General features: G+C 42.5%; 1 protein-coding gene across 1 annotated transcript in view; it reads left to right on the top strand.

Moving 5' to 3' along the window:
- LOC123747452 (probable glutamate receptor) overlaps nt 1–27,774 on the top strand; it is a 128,849-nt gene that overhangs the window by 13,502 nt on the left and 87,573 nt on the right. The window contains exons 2-3 of the mRNA XM_069334971.1: nt 8,910–9,083; nt 9,236–9,408. Of these exons, the coding sequence (XP_069191072.1) occupies nt 8,910–9,083; nt 9,236–9,408 (347 nt within the window). The remainder of the gene's footprint in view (nt 1–8,909; nt 9,084–9,235; nt 9,409–27,774) is intronic.

Genomic DNA, 27,774 nt, shown 5'->3' with positions numbered 1-27,774 from the left:
GGAGCAACGCAACTGGTATGTACAAGACGCCTTAATCCACTTGACCATCACGACCGGACATAATGAGGTGATAGCCGAGGCTATTTGAACCACCCCAACGCCGGCACTCAGATAGTAATCTTGGGCATAGCATTTTACCAAATCACCTCATTCTTTGAGGCACACGTGAGGAACACAAATGCGAACAAGCCTGAATGGTCCCCAGGACAATATGCAACTGAAAACTCACACCCCAGAAGTGACTCGAACCCATACTCCCAGGAGCAAAGAAACTGGTATGTACAAGACGCCTTAATCCACTTGACCATCACGACTGGACATAATGAGGTGATAGCCGAGGCTATTTGAACCACCCCACCGCCGGCACTCGGATAGTAATCTTGGGCATAGCATTTTACCAAATCACCTCATTCTTTGGGGCACACGTGAGGAACACAAATGCGAAGTGCCCCCAAAGATACAAAGCCAGTGTTCATAAGGCTTATGTTCGTCGAGCGCTTACCCACTGCTCCGAATGGAGTAGCGTGAGTATAAAGTTTGAAAAGAGTAACTCAGGTATTAGTGAACAACGGAGATAGCAACGCGGAAATAAACGCGTTGTGTGAAATAAATGGATGTGTGAGTTTTCAGTCGCATATTGTCCTGGGGACCATTCAGGCTTGTTCTCATTTGTGTTTCTCACGTGTGCCCCAAAGAATGAGGTGATTTGATAAAATGCTATGCCCAAGATTACCATCCGAGTGCCGGCGGGGAAGTGGTTCAAATAGCTTCGGCTATCACTTCCTTATGTCCGGTCGTGATGGTCAAGCGGATTAAGGCGTCCTGTAGATACCAGTTGCGTTGCTCCTGGCAGTATGGGTTCGAGTCACTTCTGGGGGTGTGAGTTTTCAGTCATATATATATATATATATATATATATATATATATATATATATATATATATATATATATGTATATATATAAATATATATATATATATATATGTCGTACCTAGTAGCCAGAACGCACTTCTCAGCCTACTATGCAAGGCCCGATTTGCCTAATAGGCCAAGTTTTCATGAATTAATTATTTTTCGACTACCTAACCTAACCTAACCTAACTTTTTCAGCTACCTAACCTAACCTAACCAATAAAGATAGGTTAGGTTAGGTTAGGTAGGGTTGGTTAGGTTCGGTCATATATCTACGTTAATTTTAACTGCAATAAAAAAAATGACCTCATACATAATGAAATTGGTAGCTTTATCATTTCATAAGAAAAAAATTAGAGAAAAAATATTAATTCAGGAAAACTTGGCTTATTAGGCAAATCGGGTCTTGCATAGTAGGCATAGAAGTGTGTTCTGGCTACTAGGTACGACATATATATATATATATATATATATATATATATATATATATATATATATATATATATATATATATATATATATATATATATATATATATATATATATATATATATATATATATATATATATATATATATATATGTAGTAGTACCTAGTAGCCAGAACGCACTTCTCAGCCTACTATGAAAGGCCCGATTTGCCTAATAGGCCGACTGATTTTCTTTATTTTCATTAAATTTTTTCCAATTAGTTTATTTGAATTAATATATTATATTAGGAACATAAGTTTTTGACATAGTTGTGTTAGTTTAGGTTAGGTTTAGATAGGTTAGGTTAGGTAAGGTTGGTTAGGTTCGGTCAAATATCTACGTTAGTTTAAACTGAAATTTAAACAAATTAACTTATACATAATGAAATGGATAGCTTTATCATTTCATAAGAAAAATATCGAAACATATATAAATTTAGGAAAACTTGGCTCATTAGGCAAATCGGGCCTTGCATAGTAGGCCAAGAACGGCGTTCTGGCTACTAGGTATAACATATATGTTTATATATATATATATATATATATATATATATATATATATATATATATATATATATATATATATATATATATGTATATATATATATATATATATATATATATATATATATATATATATGTATATATATAACTGAAAACTCACACCCCAGAAGTGACTCAATCCTATACTACCAGGAGCACTCTGCAACTGGTGTACAGGACCCCTTAACCACTCAACCATCACGACCGGACAAAAGATAATTGTTGCTGAGGCTAATTCCCCATCATCCTGCCGGCACTCTGATGGTAATCTTGGGCATGGTATTTTATCCAATCACTTCATTGTTTGGGGCACACGTGAAGGACAAAAACTTGAACAAAATACCATGCCCAAGGTTACCATCATCCTCAAGAACTCGGCTGAGTTCTTTGGGGCTTACAGTCCCCAAGTGGGCATTTGAAGGCATAGACGATGTTGGTCTCTGTCGGAAAACCCGACACCATTTAATATATCATACAGACAGATAATAGCTGTGTTGTATAAACACGTTAACCCATAGAAAACGTAACTTGTAGTGGAATTACCGTCTATAGAAAACGGGATATCATCACCACATACTATTATAAATCACCACCTATTATGGTGGGAATTATTCTTAAATACATTAGTCTTTGGACTTTACCATCATAAAAACATCTCATATAAATTAACTTAATTATCAATATTAAAGTAGAGTAAATGTGACCCTTCTATCACTTTCTGAAATCTGGACAATGTAAGCCAGGCGTCAGGGGGAAGGAGGGCAGCCATTGTTGATACTAGACCAGAGGCTCTCACGGGAGCAAATTTGGCTCCTGTTAATTTTACTTGGACGTAGTGTTATGGAAACCAAAGGTGTACCATTTTCAACACGCTGTCATCAAATCAAGTTAAGTGTTCTTTCCGAAACCCATTATCTATCATTAGTGGCCATTAATGTCATTGGGTAGGGTTACCCGGTTAGAGCACGATATAGCCTCAAACTAAAGGTAATTAAGCCAGGTCTTTATTGTTCCATGTATAGTGTTTTTTCTGATATAGCTTGTCATATATAGGATTCTGGCTTCACAGCTAGCGCACTTTTGACAGGTCAAGACGAGGAAGCAAGATTTTGTGCACCAGTTACTGGGTGATGGAAGCTACCTCAAAGAGGATAATTTGGTGTCTACACCCTAGTTATACCTGGTGGACTAACCTGCTGTACTATAAGATAAGGAACCTTTTCAATGTATGTAGTTAATACTGTAGTTTGATTGGCTGCATATATATAAATTAATTTAATATAAACCCCCCTAATGTGTAGAGGATCGATTTGTGAGATTAAGAGATTATTGCAGAAATACAGTCCACTTATCATTATACAAATTGCTATCGAAGTATATAAATTAACGTAAATATAAATTCATATAAATTAAATAAATATAAATCTCACAGGTCGGTTCCCACAGTCTCCTTTAAGGCGTTCTGATTTGTGTCTGGAGAGTTTTTGTCTGGAGACAAAGCAGAACGCCTTAAAGGAGACCAACGTCGTCTATGCTTTCAAATGCCCGCTTGGGGACTGTAAGCCCCAAAGAACTCAGTATATAAACAAGATAACAACATCTCTTTCCAGGCGATTAACAATGCATAAGCAACAGGGCTCCATTAAGGAACATATAATCTCTTCCCACAACCAGATCATCACCAAAGAAGTCTTAACAAACAACACAGAAATCATCGATAGATACAGCGATAGCAGGCTGCTTGACATCTGCGAGGCACTACACATCAAAAAATCAACACCAGCTATCAACAGCGAATTAATGCACAACAATATTCCACCCACTTCAAGACTCCGTACTAATATAGAAGCATCAAGAGGAAGTATGGGCCAATAGGCTCTCTGCAGGTTACTTTCATTCTTATGCTCTCATATATCCAATTAATACCCATTGTTCCATGTTCTGTCTTGTGTTTCTCACAAGTTTGTTCACCTCATCCAAAACTGTTGTACCATATCACCTCACCCAAATGCGAGTATAAATATGGAAGCAAATGGCGTGTTTACAGGTTACAGTTGTGTGTGTAAACTAAAGTCTTTGAAAATGTAATAGGTAATTACGAAACGCGTTCAGGCGTCGCGTCAGACTAGAAATAAAAATGAATTTTGGAGGATTGATTTTTCAATTACCATCGACAGTCAAAGGAAACATAAGAAATATTGAGAAAATTCGTGTTAGAATTATTAATCTTACTTTTTCGATCATATTTAACAACATATGATTACAAGAAAGACTGCTACCAAAATATACTAATATATATATATATATATATATATATATATATATATATATATATATATATATATATATATATATATATATATATATATATATATATATATATATATATATATATATATATATATATATATATATATACGAAGGGGTACCACTTACAGTCATGTACCTCCCCGTGGAATGTCCCGATTTTCAGGATGAACGTATGTTTTGTTTTCCTAATATCCTTCAAGGACCTTTGTCTTTCGAAAGAATGCTTGGTGATTAAGATTCCTCTGATAGCACACGCCTTATGCACCTTTGTTCTCGTAAATGCATTCTCAGTGATATTTTTCACTTTTTTATTATCTCGAGCCAATAATGATGCAATATATTCTCTCTATGTTTTTTTTTTTAATATTACTTTCTTGTTTATAGAGCTCATTTCTTTTTATTAAATGTTTTGTTATTATTTTATAACTGTGTTTAAATCTACAATTCCATCGTGTAACTCCTTACCCGCCTAGAAACTAGTTTTACACAAGTACAAAGAGTTTAAAATAAAATTACAGAGAAAAAATATAATTATTAACATACAATTTAAATTACTGTGAGAGACAAAGCTTTTATTGGTCGTAAGTGAGAGAGGTACGCTAATACAAGTCAAGGGTGAGTCTTGTATTGCACAGTGAGGAACATGATTGTGTGGTACAACACCGCACGTCAGGCCAAAGTGAGATCAGATGTGTGCAACTTATTCCCCTGGCGATACTGTCCATGAAGAGTAGGACTCAGCAGCCCTGAAATAATAGTTAGACTTATTAGTGGTACATAGTCTCATCCCCCACGGGCCAGTGATGATGTGCAAAAAAAAATAATCACCACAGTTTAAGTTTGAGCAAGTTTCTGACAGTTGCACTGGGTGAAAATGTCCATGTACTCCCCCCCCCCCAAGTTAGAGAAGGTGCCTCTTTTCTTTTCCAACGAACGCGAGAGGCCATGTGGACTATATTATATGGACGGTAGGTGGTTTTGTGGTCCCTTGGCTGGAGATGACTGGAGTCCCTTGCTTGGCACGACTGCATGTAAAGTGGACACATGCACCACACGTCTTTCCATTCTATCCCTGATTATTCTCATCTTATCCTTTCCAAGTGTTATAGTCATACTGGCTTATGGCTTCCTCCAAATAATTACCTTACCGTCCTCTGTCTCCACCATACATACCTATCTTTGTCCTCCCTCAGTCTCTACCCTCCCTGCCCAAACACTCCCTTCCCTCATCTCTCTTTCTCCCCTGTCTACACACCTCCGTCCACCATTAATGTAACCAAACGGTTGCACCCAGAATGCAAACCAGTCTTCAGAAAACATGTTTTGAAAATCGGTATCTTATTTCATTTTTTTTATTAATAATTCATGAGGTACATCTGCATTAGTGCAGCTACCCTAGACTATATGAAGTGGAGTACAGTGTGTCAAAAAAGCTAACTAGGTGATGCTTAAAAATCCCCATCACACAGGATGGTTAGTCATACAGAGGCACGTGACGGGCAGTTTGCACTGGCAGACTCCAGAAGCATTTTGAGGATATCATCAACACAAGAGTGAATAAGGTAGCAGTGGTAATAAAAGTCCCCATCTCGCAGGATGGTTAGTCATACAGGGCCATATGTTTAGTAGCCTGCACTGGCAAATTTTGGGTACACTGTGAGGATATCTTCAAGAATACGAGAATGAATAAAGTAATTGCAAAGCTCCAGGTACCTCATGCCAACTGGTCTGAAAGGTCTAATAACTGGGCATTCGGTGATGTAGTGCGGGAGATCGTGCCGGAGTTCGTGCTCACAGAGTTTGCAACTGGAGTGCTCAGGATTGGGAGATCCGTCACCTGCAGCCATCTGCCACAGGTAACGGTCACCCAACCTGATCCTTGCAACCACTGTGTCGCACAGTCTAGTGGACGTTTTGTGCTGCCCATAGATATAGGTTTCAGATCTGAAAAGATCATAGCTTTTTATACTAGTACTTTCAGGTCGTTGGGAGTCAGTAATTTCTTTCCTATCAGATCTGAGTGTTTGGACCAATACAGTTTTGACAGCAGAGATGGGGATACCTAGATCTAATTCAACTTCATCCTTGTTACACGTTAATTTGGCTGCAATGTCTGTCTCATTATGATGGGTTATATTTATGTGTGAAGGTATCCATACAAAGGAGATTCGAGACCCTTTACTCTGTGCAGCAATTAGGTCATTTATAATTGGGAGTAGAAGAATCTTGCTGTCGATCTTCCAAGATAAGTTTTCGATTGCTTGAAGAGCAGACTTTGAATCACAAAATATTATTCCTCCTCCAATGTTTTTTAATGTACTGGTAGCTAGTTGTAATGCTGCTAGTTCTGCTTGTGTGGAGGTCAGCCAGATGTTTAACCTGACACTGACAGCCTTTGTGCAAATATTATTTCTATTAAACCTACATGCTGCTGCAGTCCGTCCAGTAGAGGATTGGACTGAGCCATCGGTGTAGACACAGTGCACGCGAGATCTTAAATTCACGATGGAGGAGGCAATTGTTTCAAGTGTGACAGCTTTGAGAAGAGCAGGATTCTCATTATCTTTCTTGGTGACAGGTGTGTATGATACTTGAATGGTGGGGTACAGATAGAGAGGAATATCAGAGACAGGTAGATTGCACTTAAAAGGAATGTTAAGTTTAATGAGATTGTAGGCATTGTTGCTCAGCCATTTATCATAAAAGGAGTGAGTTGGTATGCCGGCACCAGTCAATAGGGTGTAAACAGCACTAAATAATTTGTCTCTGAGCAATGCAGGAGATGTAGAGTCTCTCATGACTTTAAGGCAAAAGGAAGTGTTGACTTGCATGATTCTCTCTAGTATGGTTGGAAGCTTCAGTTCTTCCCGCATGTTGATGATTCTTGTGCATCTTGGGGCACCAAGAATTATCCTCATGGCTTCATTCTGTACTACTTCAAGTTTGTCCAACACAGAGGAAGGGAAATTAATTAAGTACATAGCATTGTAATCAACGAGAGATCTAACAAACATCATATAGAATAGTCTAGCATATTTAATATTAATACCAATATTCTTACCAGTAAGTGTTTTCAATGGTTTTAGTCTTTCTTTTAACCTACGGTGTAGATCATTTACAATGTCACTGTTAATTACCAACTCCAAGGTATTTGTGCTGCCTACACGTTTCAATGTTCTGGTTGTTGACCTTGAAAGCTATAGGGACATGAGTTTTCTCTTGGGGATGGTGAACTCTGGATTTAGTTATAGAGATAACAAGACCACATTCAATGCTTTTAGCAGCGAATGAATCAAGTAGAGCTTGCAGTCTAGTTTGGGAATTTGCAACAATGCATATGTCATCGGCATAACAAATGACGGCTTCGTCAGGTAGTGTGGGAATATCAATTGTTAATTTGTGCATCAGAACATTGAACACTGTAGGACTTAGCACTCCACCCTTGGGTGTACCCATCTCATAGGGTACACAAAGTTTACTTTTGACCCCCCTTGAATAGGACTGAGGCGGTTCTGCTACTCAGGTAACCCCTAAGCCATGACAAAAGTCTTCCCTTAACTCCAAAAGAGGCTAGCTGTTCTAGGATGACTTCTCTGTTTGCTGTATCAAAAGCAGTTTGGAGATCATAAATGCCGCCTGAGAGTTTGGTCCCCCTCTGATAAAATACTCAGCAAAGCAAGTTTGTGTGCTTCTTCCAGGAAGGAAACCATACAGGTTAGGGGCAAGGTGGGGTTTGATTTGAAACATTAGTCTGTCGAGAATAATTATCTCAAGAACTTTACACATGCACGACGTCAGAGAAATGGATCTAAATTTTTGTGAATTAGGCTTGGGTTATTATGAGTCTTGGGTATTATGAGTCCCTGTGTCCAGCGGTCAGGTAAGACACCCTGCCTTAGACTTTGATTAAACAATTCTAGCAAAGGGCTATTTGGCAGCTCAGCAAGTACTCTCATGGTGTTGTATGTGATGCCATCCTCTCCAGGAGAGGTAGTCTTACCTTTCTTGAGTGCATCTTCAGTTTCAAAGGGGGTTATGCCATAGTTATCATCAGGCCCTATTTCACTACAGGCAATTTCAATATTGAAGTTACGATTTATTTTGGTACTAGTCAGATGGTTTTGCACATCTAGGGGCAGGCTGCTTATACTAGCAGTGCTTGCATATTGCTGAAGCAGCATGTCGGCATAGTCTAGAGGTGAATGGTGATCAAGTTGACGACTGCTAGGACGAGAAATCTTTTTAATTTTATTCCACATTTGGGATATCTTAATTCACAATTATTTGAACTAATGTTAAAGTCTGTGGACTCGGCACTGAACATTTCACCTCAACAGAGTTCTTGAAGGGAGCAATGGTCGATCCTGCCACCGTGACATAATATAACCATTAGTCCAGTATAGCTTAATGAGGCTAGCCAAAAGCATTTCTCCGCCAACCTCGCACACACATACATTAAGACATTATCTCGTAGTGAAGTAAATTATCTGACCTCGCAGCTTTTGTAGTGACTTTGTTATAACATTTTCGAAAATTCCAAGCCTATTTCAATTAGAGCACATTACTTGAAGGAATATATAAATTTATAATTTAAACTTACGATTAAAATAGAATGTGGGATTGGAATGAGGATAGAAGCTTCATATGACAACCTCCTCCTGTGAAAATAATTTTAGACGCCTGAGCGCCGACGAGAAGCCTGGCGTGGTAGTGGAGGCAGCGTCTGAATTTATCACGGACCAGCTGGCCCGGGACAACCTCTTCCAGGAGCTGTGGGGAGAAGATAGTGTCTCCTGTCGGGGACTCATCCTCGACCTTACTGCCAGCAACAGTACTGCCATCGGTCTCAGGTAGTGTTTACAAAAACACTGAGGAAGATATTCATGTTAATTCTTATTTATATAAGTGAACACCAAATGCGTAACTCAACTCCTGTAGTTAATGGAAAAAAAGTGCGTTCACAGATTCTAAAATGTATTGCTGTGATATTTAATTTCTACAGGTTCATGTTGTCATCAGGGTTGCACCTTCGGTCACAAACGAGAGTGGTGATTGTTGGAAGGCGGTCGGGAGTGAGGGAGGTGCTCCTCCATCACAGCCTCCGCAACACCCTCCACGCCCTCTACCTTGCCCTCCACCACCACACCTTCCTCACCTCTTCACCGCACCAACTGGGTACCTTCCAAGTTCCTTTGTCTTTAGTGATGCCTAGTGTAGTGGGAAGCGTGTGACACGGGCAATGCCCAAGACGCAGGACAGATTTTCTCCCATAGCAAATTAGATTTGTATCTGCAAATCCTAAGGTAGACATACCGAGGTTAGATATCAGGTGGTGTTATGTTGGCGTTGTGTTTTGACGTAAGCTTCTGACTCCTACAACTCTGCGTGTAGAGATACTGGCCCAGGGCTTAAAGATTCGGTTTTGAAAACCGTGAGTGGTGAGAAAGATTAGGGTCTCATCCTGAGCCCAATTATGGCCTTGCTATAGTAGAACTAACATAAATGCAATATGGATGCTGATAAAAGAATGAGGTTGATTAATATGAAGTTATCGAGCAATTTTAATCTGCCATTGTCGCTGTTGTTGCCTACCAGACCAACAGGTCAGAATATCTGGTGAGGGTCAGAATGACTGTAGACGTAATGTGATTCAGCCTCTTTGGCGTATTTGTAGTCACCATCTAAGAGATGCCGTCCTGATAATATACTGAGATCGTAAGGGTTGTTGATTTAGGTGATCTTCTTGAGGCTATCTTGAGATGATTTCGGGGCTTTTTAGTGTCCCCGCGGCCCGGTCCTCGACCAGGCCTCCACCCCCAGGAAGCAGCCTGTGACATCTGACTAACACCTAGGTACCTATTTTACTGCTAGGTAACAGGAGAATAGGGTGAAAGAAACTCTGCCCATTGTTTCTCGCCGGCACCTGGGATCGAATCCAGGACCACAGGATCACAAGTCCAGCGTGCTGTCCGCTCGGCCGACTGGCTAGGGTAGTGGGAAGCATGTGACACGGTCAGTGCCCAAGACGCAGGACGGATTCTCTCCTATTGCGAATTAGATTTGTATGTTCTTTCTAACGCAAATCCTAAAGCAGACAGGATTTAGAGTTGTTGTTGATTTAGTGGAGACAACGATCGAGAGATCGAATGCACCCCGGTTGCCCGATACGAAGAAATTGCAAAGGGGGATCGGATCACTACAGCCTCTTCAATCACCAGATGTGTGTAATAAAGTGAAATGTATGGCGAAGGATACAATAACGGACGTCTTTATCGCTCGCACCCACTCCATCAAAGAGAACGGGAACCGTATGGCGAGGAACATGCAACATATGAACAACACTCTGTAGTCTGACGTGAGCACTATAAAACCGTGGGCAGTGGAGAAGTAGATGTCCCACAGTATCCACCTGGTTTGGACACCACTGGCATTAGTGGGGGGAATCCAACAACTGTAGACGATGGAGATGCTCAGCCAGAAAGGAGTGCTCAATTCGAAGGTGATTGAGAACCGTGTCAAGGAGACATTAAAGGTGACGCGAGGATGAAAACGCCCATGGACGCGGGGAGACACCCTCCAGAAGGCTACCCAAGGAGGAGGATCTAAGGGCTGTCGACATCTACGCCTCCCATCCCCCGAGGTGCGGGAGAGTTTCTGCAAGGTCCAGAGGCACCTGTGTAGCTTCATGGAGATTATGCGCCAATCCTGCTGCTGCGTCTGTCACCTCATAGCCATTAATCCCGAGATGAGGCAGAACCCATTGCAGAAAGACCGATCAACCCGAGGGACAAGAGTACGACAGCAATTCCCTATGGATCTCTGCCACAATATGATAGTGGACCCGCGGACCCCTATATGATATCAGACGCAGGGCTGGAAGAGTGTCCACATAGAAGACAACCAATGAGGGCCCAGAAACTTGACGGAGGAGTCGTAATGCAAGTAGGATTGTATAGGGTTCCCCAGCCCGGTACTAATGATCACACGAGAGCTTCATGTTTGGCAGAAGAAGAAATGAGCAAAGACAGCAGCTGCCGACGTAAATTGCGGCTGATCGACGTGGGACTCATCCATGTATACCTTCAGGTATCCCAGGTATAAAGAAGCACATAGGTCAGCAAATATCGTAGAGTTCAGACCCTCTAAATTCCTCTTCTGACGAGGAGGCATGAAAAAGTCCACCGATACCTGGATGAGCTCCTCCGGCAATGGAGGCACTGTAGGGATGACTGGACTAAAAATTTGTACAAGAACCAGAAGGGAGAACTGTGAATATGCATCCAAGGGTTGGACTATGAAAGGCAGCTGACAGCGCCTTGAACGTCTAGCCGGCACGTCCCATCAGTGTGTATCAGGCAGCAAGAGAGTAAGCGGCAGGGAAAGACACTATTCGTTGGAGTCGTCGACATAGGGCTAGAAGACATTCAAACTGCGGTGGCCAAACCCCCGACTTGGCATGAAGAAAGAGAACTGGCGAGGAGGGCAAAGTCCCAAGAGCGGAATAAAGGTCACCATTTTGGACAAGATCCAACAGCCCCATGACCGACAGAGCCGCCGAGCAATAGACTTCACCCCCCATACATGATGTTGCCTTGAATAAATGCTTATAATGCTTTGAATGGAGAGCTGCTTTATGATGTTGATGAGGCGCAGGCAGGAGGTATGTAGGAAAATCACGTGACGATTCCACACCAGCCAAGCGCCATCAAGAACCTTTCCCAGCCACCTGTGATCTGTGGTGTCCGGGAGACGACGATCACCGATGGTCACCACCGGCTGAGCTGGCAAACGAGTACCGGTGAAACACATCATGTAACTCTTCTCCGGGTTGATTGAGAGTAACCTCCCCAACTTGCAGAGAATACACCTACCGCCTCCTGCAGTCAACCCTGCCTTTCCAGGAGAGTGCCACCATCCACCACAATGGTTATGTCATCTGTGTAACCTAAAACCTGTGCACCAGGGAAGACAAGAAGATCAGACAGAAGAATGTAGAACAGGAGCGGGTTGAGAATCTCTCCCTGGGGAACACCATGGAAGCCTGGGCAGGACAAGGAGACGAAAACTCCCACTGTCACTCTGAATGGGTGGCCCTGTAGATAGCCCTGAAGCCACCCCAATGTGGAACCCCGAGAGTCCTAGGCAAGCCAAGCCCTGAAGGACAGCTTAATGTGATGCAGAGTCAAACGCACTCCGGATGTTGAAGAAAGCTGAGTGTAGCACCCTCCTCTGCTGATAAGTGTCATGTTCACAGAAAATGGTACCATCCGTTTTCTATGTGCGGCGGCTGAGACGCCAGAGAGAAGGAAGGTAAACAACAGAGCGTACAGGACGCCTGCCAAGCTTGGTAGCTACTAGTCATGTAATCATATTAAGTATTAAAGTCAGTAACCAAGTCATGACTTTACATCAACCCTACAACCAAGACTTCCTCAGTAACACACAAACACCACATTGGCGACGAGGATGAACTGTGAACGCAGGTATTTGTTCAGTTTCAAACACAAGGGAGAAGCATGCTGCCTGGAGGAGGAAGAGAAGCTGTGAGCGCCATACCCGATGCTGTATGCTAACCGATGCTGTGTGCTAACCAATGCTGTGTGCTAAACGATGCTGTGTGCTAACCGATGCTGTGTGCTACCCAAGCTGTGTGCTACCCAAGCTGTGCTGAAGAAACTGTACTGAGGAATCTGCCGACGTTGTGTACGAAACGACGCTTTGATGTGTACAAAACCTGATGTTTTGGTTACGAAACTACGCTTCGTGCTACAAAATTCGTCACACTGAACTGACTGCTGTACCGACTGCTGTACCAACTGCTGCACCAACTGCTGCACCAACTGCTGTACCAACTGCTGCTGTACCAACTGCTGTGCCAACTGCTGTGCTGCTGCTGTGAGTAGGAACAACACATGTACACAAGGGCTAGGTAAGAAGTCAGTTGCTGCTATATTGTGCACTGTTGTGAACTTTTGCATTAAAATGCTTGTGTGCTTTGCAAAATTAAAGTAATTACAGTGAATTCTTGACTAACATATACAGTGCAGTAAGTGTTTAATATTCTGTGGAACATTTAAGTGATAAGTTTACATTTATTCAGTAAAAAATGGCAAATATACCTCAGTTTCCTGCATTTGATCCTGACTGTGACCAGACAAACCTGTCACAGAGGTGGGTCAAATGGCTTAAAAAGTTTGAAAATTTGTTGATAGTTTCTGACATCAAAAGTGCTGAAAGAAAGCGTGCCTTTCTACTTCATTAAGCAGGTGATAGAGTTTGTGACATCTTTGACACACTGAAAGACACTGGTGGTGCCAAAGATTATGACACTGCCAAAGCCAAACTAACAGAGCATTTCAAACCAAGGCAAAATACTGCTATGGAAATTATGCATTTCAGGAGAGCAAAACAACTCTCTAATGAAACTGTGGATCAATACCACACACGTCTGCAGGGTTTAGCAGCCCATTGTGAGTTTGCTGATGTTGACAAAGAAATCAAACAGCAAATAATTGAATCATGCACATCTACACGTCTTCGTCGAAGAGCTCTAGAACTTGTTGATGATGACAGTTCTCTTACCAAGATACTGGATATGGCTCGTCGAATGGAAGATGCTGCACGTGATGCTCGTGTCATGGAGTGCAGTGCTAATAACGGTTCTGCCACTGTTACTAACAGTGATGAGGTACGTAAGGTTCAGGGAGGACACCGTGATCAAAGAAGATATCATGGCAAACCTAACAGTAAATTGAGCCGAGAACCACGTCACAACTGGGGTCAAGGAACAAGGCTCAAGCAGTCACAACGACCCACATCAGAGGGTGTCAACAATAAATGTTACAATTGTGGAGGAGACTACCCACACCAAGATAATGTTTGTCCTGCTCAAGGTAAGAAGTGCTATGAGTGTGGAAAACTAGGTCATTTTGGTGCTATGTGTTGTTCTGCACTAAAGAAACCACAGTCAATGAATAAAAGCACTGTACGAGGATCAGGTCATAGGGGTCGAGGTGGTAAACACAATATTGCACCTCATATCCAGAATGTTAATAATGTACAAGACAACATTTCATTACAACCAGTCTCAGATGACAGTGAATGTGATTATACTTACGGAGTACAAGCAATCACAGAATGGAATGATCTTCCAAACAACCCAGAGACATGTGTATACATTGCTGGTATTTGTCTCAAAGTTCTCATTGACACTGGATCAAACATTGACACCATTGCTGAGTGCCACTATGAAAAATTTAAAAAACAGTTCCCAAAGCTTGAAAACTATAATGGTAAAGCCACTGCCTATGCTTCAAAGGTAGCCTTGCCAGTGATTGGAACTTTCACTGCAGAGATTAAGTCAAAGAATGCAATGCTCATTACTACATTCCATGTTGTTAGGAATGCAAAGGAGTCTTTACTCAGTTACAAGACTTCAACCAAATTGGGGCTACTTCAGCTTTCTAATGCTGTAGCAGTGGAATCTGCAAAAAATGTTGATGGTATTGTTGCTGAATTTTCTGATCGATTTAAATCCATAGGTTGTTATACTGATAGCAAAGTACATCTGCATATCAACCCAGATGTAATTCCAGTTGCCCAACCACATCGCCGACAACCATTCCATACTCGCAAGAAAGTCGATGCCGAACTGGATAGGCTGATAGAACTAGATATCATTGAACCAGTAACAGGCCCAACACCATGGGTAAGCCCAATTGTCACTCCACCAAAGCCGAAGAATCCAGATGAGATACGCATTTGTGTGGACATGCGTGTTCCCAACAAGGCAATAATGCGTGAACGCCATCCTACACCGACTGTAGATGATATGATCTACCGCTTGAATGGTGCAACTGTATTCAGCAAGTTAGATTTAAACAAGGGCTATCATCAGCTTGAACTTGATGAGGAGAGTCGATTCATCACAACGTTTACGACACATCGAGGTCTGTAAAGGTACAAGCGCCTGAGTTTTGGTATCAACAGTGCTGCCGAGGTATTCCAGCACATCATCAGCCAGGTATTGCAAGACATACCTAATGCTGACAACATGTCTGATGACATCATTGTTTATGGCCGTACCCAAGCTGAACACGACAAAGCTCTTCGTGCAACATTGCAACGCTTACGAGAAAAGAATCTGACGTTAAGCCGAGCAAAGTGTGAGTTCAATCAACATAAAATTGAATTCTTTGGACATGTACTTAGTGACAAAGGTCTGTCTCCAGATCCTAAGAAAGTTGCAGATATCAAGAATGCTGCACCTCCTTCAACGTCCACTGAAGTACATAGTTTTCTGGGAATGGCAAACTACTGTTCTCGCTTCATTCCAGATTTTGCTACCATTACAAAGCCTCTACGTGAGTTCCTGAAGAAAAATGCATCATGGTACTGGAGTGATATCGAGCAAAATGCATTTGATGCTGTGAAAGATGCACTAGTAGAGAATGCGACTGCTGCGTACTTTGATCCATCAATGGACACTGAGTTAACGGTGGATGCTAGTCCTGTTGGATTAGGTGCTGTTTTAGCCCAACACAAACCTGGTCAACCAGATTCCAGAGTAGTAATTGCCTACGCCAGCCGTTCTCTCACAGATGTTGAGCAACGATACAGTCAGACAGAGAAGGAAGCTCTTGCTCTTGTATGGGGCTGTGAACACTTCAATGTGTATCTGCTTGGTGCACCCTTCACCACGATGGTCACTGACCACAAACCGTTGGAGACCATCTTCAATAATCCAAAGTCCAAACCACCAGCTCGAATTGAGAGATGGGCTCTTCGTCTGCAACCATACAACTTTACGGTGAAATACAAGCCGGGTGCAGGCAATCCCGCTGATTACATCAGTCGACATCCTGCCAACAGTTTCACCATCACCAAGCATCAGCAAGTTGCCGAGGAATATGTACACTCTGTAACCTGTGATGCAGTCCCTAAGGCTCTCACTCTTGATGAAATCCGTACTGCAACCCTAGAGGACCCAACTCTGCAAGCAACAGTGGATGCATTGACTAAGAAAAAGTTTCCACGCATCCCACCCTCAGGAATTGACCAAGATGCATTCAAAGCACTTGAACGCATCCAGACAGAATTAAGTGTTACGCAACAACGCGACACTGTGCTGCGAGGTACTCGTATCGTTATTCCAGCTGTTCTCCAGCAACGTGCTCTGAAGCTTGCACATCAAGGACACCAAGGTCTTGTTAGGACCAAATAGCTGCTACGAGAAAAGGTGTGGTTTCCTGGCATTGATCGTCAAGCAAAGGATATGCATGATGCCTGTGTCCCTTGCCAAGCTGCAGTGGATACTTCAAGACCAACACCTCTACAACCTTCACCACTACCTGCTGCACCATGGACGGAAGTATCGATGGACTTCTGCGGACCACTACCAACTGGAGAGTACTTGATGGTAGTCACTGATGATCACTCACGTTATCCAGAAGTAGAAATCATCACTTCCACATCTGCAAAGGCTGTCATCCCGAAACTCGACAAGATCTTTTCAAACTTTGGCATTCCTGAAGTTGTCAAGACAGACAATGGACCGCCTTTCAATGGACAAGATTTCGTCAACTTTTCTGAGCATATTGGATTCAAACACCGCCGTGTGATGCCACTACATCCTCAAGCAAATGGAGAAGTTGAGAGATTCATGCAACCTCTCATGAAAGCGGTACGCTGTGCTCATGCCGAAGGACGATCCTGGAAACAAGCTATGTATGCTTTTCTCAGGAACTACCGTGCAACACCACGTGGAACACTGGGCAAGTCACCTGGCGAACTTTTATTTGGACGTCCTATGAGGATCACACTACCTGTCATGCCAGCCGAGGTAACGGATAAACGTCTCGCTCAGAAGGATGCACTAGCCAAGGGCAAAATGAAAATTGCTCATGATCAACGTGCAAAGGAACAGTTCATAAAGGTTGGTGACACTGTTCTCGTTAAAAAGAAAAAAGAGGGAAAGTTAGATATGCCGTATGATACAAAACCATATAAAGTGATTAGTGTAAAAGGAACTATGGTAACAGCTAGTAATAGAGATCATAGTATAACACGTAATATGGCTTATTTCAAAGTGATTCCAACTAGTGTAGAAAATGATGAAGTGCAAAGTCGCGCAAAAGAAAAAGAAAAAAATAGTGATAACCCGACAAACAATTCATCAAGGGATGTTATTGTATTTGGGGACTCACGTCCTAAACGTCATGTTAAACGCCCTACACGATTTGATGATTAATTGTGTTCCTATGTAATGAAAAGTATTTACTTATTGTGCTAAACTAAATTTAATATTGTTTGAATAATGCAGATATCTCATTCAATATTTTGTAACTTTGTAGTACAGTTTCTTTCATGTTTGTTTAACATTGCATATGTATTTTTAACATTGAAATCCTTTGTGGAAAAGATTAAGTTGTTTAAATTCTTTGTGTGCTTAATTAATGTTAAATGTATGCAGTATCTCTTGATATGTTAATAACTTACTTTGTGTCAATAACTTTGCTTTGTGCTACACGCATGGTAGACATCCTGTATTCATTCTTTTTAAAGAAAAGGAGGGATGTCATGTTCACAGAAAATGGTACCATCCGTTTTCTATGTGCGGCGGCTGAGACGCCAGAGAGAAGGAAGGTAAACAACAGAGCGTACAGGACGCCTGCCAAGCTTGGTAGCTACTAGTCATGTAATCATATTAAGTATTAAAGTCAGTAACCAAGTCATGACTTTACATCAACCCTACAACCAAGACTTCCTCAGTAACACACAAACACCACAATAAGTGTCCATTATTCAATGTTCCAAGGTGAGAAGGCAGTCTGTCGTGATCCTTCCTGGCCAAAGCCCACTGAAGCCCTCCGCAGAAGACCCAAGGTATCCATTACCCATTGCAGCAGAAGACATGGAAGCAGAGTGAGTAGTGTTATGATCTCAGCCTACAGGAGAAACGAGTCTCCCTCCTTGAGAGTTATTCATCAAGCCTGACCTGATTAGAAGGTCTAGCAAATAATGAGGTGATAACCCATATGTAAAATAGTTGCTTGGATATGTATAACAGTTTGAGATTATGGGCAATGAAGAAGAAAACAGATAAATGACTGGCGAGGAGATGTGGACATTTTGCTGGAGGCGTGAGGCTCGCTTCCGGAGGACCTTGACCTCACTTGAGTGCCAGACATCGCAGGGGGAAGCCGCGCTCCATTTGAGCTCCCGCCAGAAGGGAACCCCTAGTGATATATCTCTAAGAGAAGAGAAGTGTGCAGACGTGCCAGCTGTGGAATTGAGCTGAGAACGTTGTGGTGTCAAGTCTTGGACGGCGAGGAGAGTTTAATAAGCTGCTCAGAGGCATTTTCGTGGGCTGTGTGGAGCGCCCTGACCAGACGCCGTCAGAGGGAAAGCGCCCTCGATCAGTTAATCTGTGGTAAGCACGATATATGCCAGTTCATAGTGATTGCTTGTAGTTGGTCGTGTGCCCAGCAACAGTAGCAATGTTTATTTATAAGTTAGACATGTTTTAATAAGGCAGAAAGCCTGAAATAGGAGAGTGAAGAGGGAGGAGCACGGAGCGACGTCCGTCCCCTCTGAGCTCTGACGGACGACTGAGGGAGCCCGGCTCCTGATGGAGGAAGACCCTCCCAGCGAGTGAGGACCGCCGCCAGGCGAGGTGGAGTATGGACCCGCCCAAAACGGGGGAGTCCACTCTCACTGTATGTAGAGAACAGATAGAGGTTTGAGGCAAACATATTGTGTGAATATTTTTTGTTTATGTGTTAGAGGGGAACATTTTATTGGAGTGTCGATGGGTTGCAGGTTTGTTCTTAGGGGAAGAAGTTGCTGAGAACTTCGAAGCCAGCAGATGAAGTAGCTGATGAGACTCCAAGGTAGTGGAGCAGAGGACCTCGAGCTGTGAGGAGAAGCAGCAGTGAAGAGGAGTGTCACGTGCTTCTGTAGAGGTGGAGAAGCACCATAGTTGCTCGGGGAAACTTCATGGTGTAGCAGCCAAGAGAGCTGTGGAGGACCCTAGCAGTGAAGCACCGTAGTTGCTCAAGGAAACTTCATGATAGCAGCCTGGAGTAGCTGCAGAGGATCCTGGTAGTGATGCCCGGAAGAACCTAAGGATATTAGGGTAGTGAACTTCCAGAGGTGGAAGGGGAAGTTCTGGTGGATTACTTGTAGGGAGTTGATAGTGTTTGGTTGTCATTAGTGTGCAAGACGCAGTGAGAGGTGAGTGGTTGTTTGCATTCTTACGCCAAGGAGTTTTTTATACTGAAGTATCAATGAACATTTATACTGATATATGTTATTGCATTCAAATGCTGATTTTCTATATATATATGTTATCTTGCTGATGGTGCAACAGTGTATGTAGACTTGATCAACTTGAGGAGGTTGATAGTATCAGGTGGTGAACCAGGAGATTGGATACCACTTGATAAGCTGATGAAAGAGTTCTGATGATGTTGGAGTGCAACCTGATTGTAATAGTATAGAGTATAGGATTCATTATTATTATATGTGTGTATGTATCGTGTATGTGCTTTGTCCAGTAAATGTATTCCAATTTGCCGGTGTTTGCCCTTGTCCTAGTGAGGCTTCCCAGGAAGTAGTAAAGAAGGAGAGAGAGAGAGAAAGAACCAAGAACCACTGCTGTGGACAGGGTAGAAGGTAGTACTAATAAGCCAAAAAGGGGATCGAGGAGATCATATTACCTAAGGAGAGAGTGGGGAGTCACAGCGGCTCGAGTGGGTGTGTGCACGTGACAACGAGGCTAGGTGTGGGAGCCGCATCCCCTAAATGTGTGACGTTGAGCCCCTCTCCAAGAGCCAGAAGCGCCAAGGGTGATCTCCTAGTGAAGTATAAGCACTCTACCGAGTTGTGGGTTGGGTTGTCCGTAGAAAAGGATCAACGACGACAACACCAACCAACCCACAGTCTATAATAAATTGGGGGCCTGTGTCCGGGAGAGTGAACTGACACACCCACACCCTGTCCAAGAGTGGATTTGTACACCCCTGCTGAGATAAACTGTGTGACCGCAGGTGTATACTCTCTCTCTTAGGAAGACTCACAGGACAAAGATGGATAAGGTGCAAGCATTTGTGGAGTCAGGCAAGCCTGAGGACTTGGAAGGTTGCACGAGGGATCAATTGAAGCAAATAGCAGAAAAATGTGGCATTAGGTTGAAAGCATCTAAAGTAGCTGGGATGAAGGATGAGATCCTGAGGCAGTTGAGAGCCAGAAGTGAAGCGGCAGAACAAGGAGCCCAAAAAGGAGCTGAAAGTGGAAAGGAGGATGATGGGCAGGATGACGTGAGATCCCAGGGATCAAGTAGGAGCAGCAAGAGTAGCCGCAGTAGCAGGAGTAGCCGAAATAGGAGCTTGGAGAGATTCCAGTTACAGCTCCAGATGCAGCAACAACGAGAGGACAAGGAGAGACAGTTCCAGCTGGAAAAGATGAAATTAGAACTCCAGATGAAAAATGAAGCCGAGAAGGAAAAAGAGAAAACCAGGCTGGAAGTAGAGAGAGCGAGACTAGAGGTGGAGAAAGAAAAAGAGAAAACCAGAACAAGAGAACTGGAGTTGGAACAGGAGAAAGAAAAAGCCCAGGTCGAAAAGGAAAAAGCCCAGGTCGAAAAAGAAAAAGAGAGAACAAAACAAATGCAGATTGAAGCGAATAGAACCTTGGCTGAGCAAAGGATTGAACATGGGTTGCCAGAGAGCACCACCCAGGTATCACACCCACCAGATGTTAGGGTTAGGGAGAAGGACATTCCCTTGTTTGTTCCCGAAGAGGCAGAGAGCTTCTTCGAGCATTTTGAAAAAGTTGCCAGCATCAAGGAGTGGCCACAGGAGGAATGGGCCCAGCTGGTCCAGTTAAGATTGACCGGTGCAGCCAGGGAGGCATACACCCAATTGTCACTGGAAGAGTGCCAGGATTACGCCACAGTAAAGAGCAGCATATTGCGCTCGTTTCAGTTAACCCCAGAAGCTTATAGGAAGCGCTTCAGAGAAATGATCAAAGTTGGGGCATGTACGTTTGCTGAGACAGCAAGGGATCTGGAAAGACGATTCCAGAAGTGGATTGAGGCTGCTGGAGTTGGATCTTACGCTGACCTGAAGCAACTGATGGTCATGGAGAAGTTCTTGGAGATGATGCATCCCGAAACAAAGTTCAAGATCCAAGAAGCAGGGATAAAGGAGGTGAAAGATGCCGCAGATAGGGCGGATATGATTACTGAAGCATACAAGAGCTTGAGGGAGAACAGAGTGAGAAGCGAGGCGAGACGCAGCAATGGCAGATCCAATGGAGTCTGGGGAGGAAGAAATTATGAAAGACCCAGAGGAGTCTGGGGTGAGAAGAATTTTGATAAATGGGCAGATAAAAGTAAGTACCCTAAAACTCAGAAGAGTAGGTCGCGCACTTCGTCTGAAAGTGAGGATGGAGGAGCTAAACGAGAAACTATTCGTGATCCAGGGAATCAAGAGTCCAGTAAAACCCCACAGAGTGCAAGTAGTGTACCTGGCCCGAGGAATTCTCATGTGAGTGGGCAGAGTCAGAGCCACTCTGGTACATATAGAAGAGACTTTTCCCAGGTGAGGTGTTACAATTGTAATGGATTGGGTCACGTGATGCGAGATTGTAGGCAGGGCAAGAGAGTTGTGACCCTGGCCATGTGTGACCCCAGAAGTAGATATACTAATGTGTTCCAAGACAAACCACAGAAGATGAACTTAGTGAACGAGAGGTATAGGCCGTTCATGAGCAAAGGTTGGATCAGTATAGGAGGCCAACCTGAGGTAGAAGTTGGTATCTTAAGAGATACCGGAGCTAATCAGAGCTTGATTACGAGAAGCCTGATTGGGAATGATCGACGGTTAGCTGGCAGGAGTAAGATGAGAGTATATGGGTTATTGTCAGAGAGTGACATGCCCGTATGTACTGTCCAGCTAAGGTCGGAATATGTGTCGGCGGAGGTGATGTTGGGAGTGTGCCCCGACATACCTATTCCAGGAGTCCAAGTGATCCTGGGGAATGACTTGTGCGAGACAAAGGTGTTGCCAAGAGTCATAGCGGAGACTGTGCCAGAGGAGTGCCCAGAAGGCCACGGCACGGGTGGGACACCTGAGAGTGTGAACCTGACTGACATCCGAGGAGATGAGTCAGGAGACCGCCAAGCCATTGAGTACCCTGTCTCGGTAGTGATGAAGGGAGAGGTGGCCGACGAGGAAGACACTGGAGAAGGTGAGACAGTGTCGATTCAGCCGGTGGAAGATATCGACGTAGATATAGCGTGGCTGTTTGATGAAGGTCCTGTGGGCACCGACCTGTGAGATTTATATTTATTTAATTTATATGAATTTATATTTACGTTAATTTATATACTTCGATAGCAATTTGTATAATGATAAGTGGACTGTATTTCTGCAATAATCTCACAAATCGATCCTCTACACATTAGGGGGGGTTTATATTACACATATGCAGCCAATCAAATTACAGTAATAGCTACATACATTGATGAGGTTCCTTCTCTTATAGTACAGCAGGTTAGTCCACCAGGTATAACTAGGGTGTAGACACCAAATTATCCTCTTTGAGGTAGCTTCCATATCCCCCAGTAACTGGTGCACAAATCTTGCATCCTCGTCTTGACCTGTCAAAAGTGTGCTAGCTGTGAAGCCAGAATCCTATATATGACAAGTATTTCAGAGAAAACACTATACAGTACATAGAACATGAAGACCTGGCTTAATTACCTTTAGTTTGAGGCGATTTCGCGATCTAACCGGCTAACCCTATATAATGACATTAATGGCCACTAATGATAGATAATGGGTTTCGGAAAGAACACTTAACTTGATATGTAGACAGCGTGTTGAAAAATGGTACACCTTTGGTTTCCATAACACTACGTCCAAGTAAATTTAACAGGAGCCGAATTTGCTCCCGTGTGAGCCTCTGGTCTCAATAACAATAATGGCTGCCCTCCTTCCCCACTGACGCCTGGCCTACTTTGTCCAGATTTCAGAAAGTGATAGAAGGGTCACATTTACTCTACTTTAATATTGATAATTAAGTTAATTTATATAAGATGTTTTTATGATGGTAAAGTCCAAAGACTAATGTATTTAAGAATAATTCCCAGCAGAATAGCTGGTGAATTATAATAGTATGTGGTGATGATATCCCGTTTTCTTTAGACGGAAATTCCACTACAAGTTACGTTTTCTATGGGTAACTTGTTGGTAATACAGTTATTATCTGTATGATATATTAAATGGTGTCGGATTTTCCGACATAATTCCCCAGGGGCTGCTCACGGGTCGAAGTCCTAATTAGAACAGACGAACACCGATACTCCTCCTTCGAATTATTAGATTAATTTGATGTTAGTAGTTAGTAATCACACATTTGTGTGTCTGTTCGTACAGGACGGATGTCCCGTACTAGAGTTGTAGGGGTTAGAAGTCTAATGCGATTTCATTTCCCTGTCAACTCTTGAAAGGCTAATATTCAAGCCTTATTACATATTATTTAACCCAGAAGACTGAATGTGATCAAGTACTACAGTCAAGTATGATTCAGGGACTGCAGTGAGATCAGTGACATCAGATATAACTTGAAGTTTCTTCAGGTAACTGGTCACTGATATATAAACACTGAGGCCCATGGAATACATCTTGATTAAATAATAAATGTATCAAATCAGTCATCAGATTTATTGGGGTTTAATTTAGTTAATTGATTCAGAAGATTGAATAGCTCATCATTAAAGTAAAGTATAGTTCTGAGACTGCAGTGGGTTCAGTGACATTGGTCGCAGTGACTTGTAGCTGTTTTAGGCTACTGTTCACTGATTTGCCACTGAGGCCTCATGAACTCATCTCCAGCTTTATATGATGATACTAACATCAACCTCTGTTACTATAGTCAGCTGTAATCTCCTTAGTATAATGCAACTGGAGAAATATAATCAGCTGACAAATTTAGATCTCTACTGGTATTGTTTATCTGCAGGCATAGGTCTCCTCAGGCTTGATACTGGGCCTGAGAGTAATTTACCTCCTGCAGAGTTTAACATGGTTATACCCTGATATTTAGTAGGGCTACCAATGAATTGATGGTAGTAGTCTGTCCCCACAAGGACAGCCATTTGGCATTTGATTTGCTCAAATTTACCTGCAGCTGCTTGATAATAGCTTTCCAGGTCAGCATAATCAACTTGAGATTGTTGTGACAAATCTTCACATTTCTTGATCTGTCTTGTTAAGTGGCCTTTAAGACCTGCAAGGGTTCTTTTCATTCTCCCTGCATTATCCATCCTGGCTAGTTGGTGAAGCCTTGTGGGCTTGTACTTGGGCTGCTCATAATACTGAACAAGCACTGATGGTAGCCTAGGGTAAATTCTGCACTCGCTAGGCTGTAATCCTACCTCTACTAGAGGTTAGCACTTAAAATTAATACACATTATATATATACAATCATACACACTAATGATTTGAGTGATAAACCAGTGTCACTGGAAGTACCTTTAGGTTAGCTCTTCTATATCACCCTAGGATGGTAGAGACACTAATTAATCACTCAAAGGTGTAATGATCATAAGTAAATTATTATATATACAACTCAACTCGAGTTGATAAAAATTACACCCAAAATAGGGTCTGGACCATTCATTAATGGTGTTAGGTTGTTCAATATAGTACAACTGACTATTGTAATAATGGGACTAGGATGAACAATAATAGTTCAACTAGTCATATCCTACCCTGTTGTGGGTTGGCAATTAGTAAATATTATACTGTGATCACTAGTGCAATATATATTAAATAATTCTCTATTTTGGAGAAATAATATACACTATTATGGATAATAGCCTCTTAATTAGCCTCTATGAAACTTCTAATATTATCTAGAAGTATTAAATATTATTAGTGACCTCGCGAAATAAAGTCCACAAAATTCGTAGATAATCTCTCGCGAAATGTAACACCACGAAATCCGTGAACAATCTCGCGAAGACACAGTCACTAATTTGGCTGGATTCTATATTAGCGCTGTCATTTCACGAAATAACACGCCACCAAATATCTGTGGGTGTGCATGAAACCGCTGACGAAGCTGAACTGGGCTGAGGGAGGCTCCTGAGCTCCCTCGAGGCTACGCTGCCGTCTTGACTGCTGGCTTTGTTTAAATAACACTGCACTAGTATATTTAATGAATCCACTGGTTAACTGGTTCATCCGGTACTAAGATGACCAAATGTGGGTTCATAGGACCGAATATTCCGGTTCCGAAGGTCCAAATAATGTGGGCACCGACCTGTGAGATTTATATTTATTTAATTTATATGAATTTATATTTACGTTAATTTATATACTTCGATAGCAATTTGTATAATGATAAGTGGACTGTATTTCTGCAATAATCTCACAAATCGATCCTCTACACATTAGGGGGGGTTTATATTACACATATGCAGCCAATCAAATTACAGTAATAGCTACATACATTGATGAGGTTCCTTCTCTTATAGTACAGCAGGTTAGTCCACCAGGTATAACTAGGGTGTAGACACCAAATTATCCTCTTTGAGGTAGCTTCCATATCCCCCAGTAACTGGTGCACAAATCTTGCATCCTCGTCTTGACCTGTCAAAAGTGTGCTAGCTGTGAAGCCAGAATCCTATATATGACAAGTATTTCAGAGAAAACACTATACAGTACATAGAACATGAAGACCTGGCTTAATTACCTTTAGTTTGAGGCGATTTCGCGATCTAACCGGCTAACCCTATATAATGACATTAATGGCCACTAATGATAGATAATGGGTTTCGGAAAGAACACTTAACTTGATATGTAGACAGCGTGTTGAAAAATGGTACACCTTTGGTTTCCATAACACTACGTCCAAGTAAATTTAACAGGAGCCGAATTTGCTCCCGTGTGAGCCTCTGGTCTCAATAACAATAATGGCTGCCCTCCTTCCCCACTGACGCCTGGCCTACTTTGTCCAGATTTCAGAAAGTGATAGAAGGGTCACATTTACTCTACTTTAATATTGATAATTAAGTTAATTTATATAAGATGTTTTTATGATGGTAAAGTCCAAAGACTAATGTATTTAAGAATAATTCCCAGCAGAATAGCTGGTGAATTATAATAGTATGTGGTGATGATATCCCGTTTTCTTTAGACGGAAATTCCACTACAAGTTACGTTTTCTATGGGTAACTTGTTGGTAATACAGTTATTATCTGTATGATATATTAAATGGTGTCGGATTTTCCGACAGGTCCAGCCCAGAAAAATGAAGTCTCGGTGAGGTCAAAAGTGAAGATGGCCCAGCCGAAGAAGAATACTGTGGAGAGAGTTGACCTGAGTAAAGCCCAGACTGCTGAAATTAAGAGTCGGAAGGTGAATGCAACTGTGCTGAGTAGGAATGAGGAAGGATGTGGACATACCGAGGACGAGAGTAGAGCGTCAAATGGTCCACGAGCACAGAGGCATATGGATAGTGGAGTTAAGTTGTTTGAGATGTCAAGAGTTGACATGTTTCACAGAAAACGTGGAGGAGAGATAGTGAAGAAGAGTAATAACCGAGAAAATGAGAGGAGTAGAGACAGTATGTGTGGAGAGATGCTTACGAGCACTTTGGGAGAGGCAAAGCGACATGTACGGTCGAGTGCTGTTGAGTATAGTACAGTGCTCGGAGAAACTTTTAGAGAACGAAGAAGAATTGAAGGAGAAGAAATGGAATGGTACAGAGGTGAGAAATGTGGGAAGAGGAAGATGATACAAGCATGGAGGAGTAGAAGAAAGCCGAGGACTCGATGGAGGTCGAACAGGATGAGGTCTCAGATAAATGAGGAGACAAAAGGGAGGAGCGTCGGTGAAGACGAGGGAGTGAAGTATGATGGCAGGAGACGAAAGTATAATGGCAGTAGATGGAAGTGTGAAGACGACAGAGGAGGTACAGACAGTAGATGTCTGACTCTGGACGTGAAGAGAAGAAGACGAGGAAACGGAGGGTGGAGACAGTAAGTAGAGTGGACCAATGGAGTGCAGGCGTCCAAGGAGGACAGCCTAGCTTTGAGGTGTCAGAGAGGTCAAATCGTTTGTGGGAAGATCATGTTTCTGGCACGTAGTGAGCCAGATGTTGCAAGGTGCAACGAATTAATTGTAGACTCCTAAGAGAGTATATGGGGTGAAGAACGAGACAGTGTGGTGGCGGATGTATTATCCCGAGCTTTGCCACTGGAATAACTCTCAAAAATAAGGGGAGGGGAGTGTTATGATCTCAGCCTACAGGAGAAACGAGTCTTCCTCCTTGAGAGTTATTCATCAAGCCTGACCTGATTAGAAGGTCTAGCAAATATTGAGGTGATAACCCATATGTAAAATAGTTGCTTGAATATGTATAACAGTTTGAGATTATGGGCAATGAAGAAGAAAACAGATAAATGACTGGCGAGGAGATGTGGACATTTTGCTGGAGGCGTGAGGCTCGCTTCCGGAGGACCTTGAC

This window comes from Procambarus clarkii, chromosome 32 (assembly GCF_040958095.1).
Source record: "Procambarus clarkii isolate CNS0578487 chromosome 32, FALCON_Pclarkii_2.0, whole genome shotgun sequence".
Lineage (NCBI taxonomy): Eukaryota > Metazoa > Arthropoda > Malacostraca > Decapoda > Cambaridae > Procambarus > Procambarus clarkii.
The sequence above is the reverse complement of the archived record's forward strand: the minus strand, read 5'-3'. Positions and strand labels throughout refer to the sequence as shown.